The sequence below is a fragment of the Montipora capricornis genome, chromosome 2 (assembly GCF_036669925.1).
Source record: "Montipora capricornis isolate CH-2021 chromosome 2, ASM3666992v2, whole genome shotgun sequence".
NCBI lineage: Eukaryota > Metazoa > Cnidaria > Anthozoa > Scleractinia > Acroporidae > Montipora > Montipora capricornis.
This window is the reverse complement of record NC_090884.1, coordinates 6,359,293-6,361,743: the sequence shown is the minus strand read 5'-3', so window position 1 is coordinate 6,361,743 and position 2,451 is coordinate 6,359,293. Positions and strand designations below refer to the sequence as shown.

Below are 2,451 nucleotides of genomic sequence, written 5' to 3'. Positions count from 1 at the left end.
TGGGATAGCTGAAAGAAGAATTGTCGTCATTCTTCTGACACGCGTTAAGTTGTTGCGATAAATTAAATTTGTTCTTTGTTTTGTGGAGTTCAATAATTTATTATGAGCAACTTTTTGTCAGTTATTTAATTATGTATCCGACAAATTTCGCGGCCCTTCCAAAAGTCATCCTCAGAATTGCAAAGAGAAAAGCCGTTAAACCTTTATATCGTTATGAAAACTTAACACAAAGACTGACTTCCATAGGAGGGATTTTTTTACGTAAAATAAATTTCAATGAGCGTTTTTTTACGTTTCAAGTACCACGTAGTAAAGCTTTTCAAATAATTTGTCTAATTGTAGCTTAAGGCAGCTCTTAATGATGTGAGCAACTGTTGCCACGCCAACGGAGCATCATTGCTAATTTAGTTTTCGGAAAATATGTTTAAACTAATTCGCTGTCCTGGTATTTTTTAACAAATTTCGGAAACCTCCTTAAGTTCTCTTCCCCGATACCAGATGTTGAAAACCCAGAAGTCTCGAGACGTTATTGTCTGTTTTTAGAACGGCCACTGCTAGATTGTTGCTAGCCACCAACGCAGACGTTCTCAGGGTTTCATCACGCGTTCCTCCCTCACTAACACCTGCTGAAACGAAAACCAACTTCCGTTCGTGGATTACGGACCAATCAGGGGCCGTTTTCTCGTTTGAGGTAAACTCGTGTTTTGTATGGCATTATTTCGTAGCATGTGATTGGTTGAGCACAGCACAATTGATCAATGCTGATTATTTTCTTTAAATAGTGGGTAAACAGCCCTTTGCGGACCAGTCAGGAGAGTTTCGGATATTAGGCCCAAGCTTATTGGCCATTATTTTGCAACACCAGTATTTGTTGCAAGCCATCAGGCGAGCAGTAACACTTATCTTGTCGCCCTCCCTGTTAGTGTGATGCCAAGGAAAATCTCGATTTCTTGATTTTGTGTCTATTCCGATAATTTCGACGTCATTTTGTGATATGCCAAAGATCGCTCTCCAGCAAGACAAAAATGTGAGGACAATATATTGACTATATAGTGAAGGCTTTAATCAGGCATTATGAACAAGTCACTGGCAAATCGGAGTTGCTTTTTCATTACAATGAACATGGGCCAAACGGAAGCAACATTTATTGCAAATATTGTTACATGTATCCTGAACTCGCTGTTTTCTCCGATAACGTGTGCGGGTAATTTTATCATCGTATACGTGATTCGGAAGTCACGAAACCTCCATTCGCCATCTTTTTTCCTTCTGGGTTGTCTTGCATTTGCAGATTTCCTCGTTGGAGCAATCTGTCAGCCAACTTTAGTTGGTAGCAAAATAGCCGAACTTCAAGGTGATCCAAGCCTTATCTGTCCATTGCGAATGCTTCAATCCATGAGTGCGTGGATAACAGGCAGCCTATCATTCTTCCTTTTAGCGCTTGTGTCCATCGATCGCCTTCTTGCTCTCACACTTCATTTAAGATACAATTCCGTTGTCACGGTTTCTCGAATGTGTTTCGCAGTTTTGCTGCTATGGATTACCGCTGCAGTTATTGTCTCATTGAAGTTTGCAGTTACCAACTGGAAAATTATCCCGTTACTATTACTGCTCATTACTTTTCTGGTCATTGCGTTCTGCACCTACAAAATATTCCACCTCGTTGAAAAACATCGACGACAAATACGCGAGCAAAACATAGCCATGAGCTTGGGTGCGAATGCGTCGAACGAACTCAAATGTCGAAAATCAGCTGTGACTATTCTTTATGTTTATGGTTTGCTCCTAACGTTTTATATTCCATTGTTTGCAACGGTTCTTGCGGACAACATGATTCAGTATACTCGATCCGTGCATATTGCATACGCCTTTTCCACAACGACTGTCTTCATCAACTCGTTTTTGAATCCAGTCGTGTACTGCTTGCGAATAAGAGAAATACGCCAAGCTGTGGTTAGTGTGCTAAGAAGACCGCAACAACATTTATTAAACAGAAAGGCAAACAATTCCGTCCACAACCTGACTGGATCTGAAGATTTTCATCAAAACAAACCGGAGTTACTAGAGGATTCCTTGAAGAAAAAGGGTCAAACTGACGGAAGCGTGCCAATATAGCGACAAGTGAAATTCCTGAAAACCTTGTTCCCGGCCTAACCTCGCCTCGATCTGCCTCTTACTAACGCTGACATCCTGATACCAGTCCCTAAAGACAAGGCTTGCCAATATGTGGACAACTGAAACTCCTGAAGACTTTTTTCCCTAACCTCGCCTCGATCTGTCTCTTACTAACGCTGACATCCTGATACCAGTCCCTAAAGACAAGGCTTGCCAATATGTGGACAACTGAAACTCCTGAAGACTTTTTTCCCTAACCTCGCCTCGATCTGTCTCTTACTAACGCTGAGAAACTGACACCAGTCCCTAAAGCCTAATGACTTGAAGAAGTCCAGT

At 41.4% G+C, this 2,451-nt stretch overlaps 1 protein-coding gene across 1 annotated transcript; it reads left to right on the top strand.

Moving 5' to 3' along the window:
• Positions 1-909: 909 nt before the first annotated feature.
• On the top strand, positions 910-2,223 carry LOC138037728 (melanocyte-stimulating hormone receptor-like). The gene has a single exon (XM_068883636.1). The coding sequence runs from the start codon at positions 1,075-1,077 to the stop codon at positions 2,113-2,115; it is 1,041 nt and encodes a 346-aa protein (XP_068739737.1). The 5' UTR covers positions 910-1,074; the 3' UTR covers positions 2,116-2,223.
• Positions 2,224-2,451: the final 228 nt, after the last annotated feature.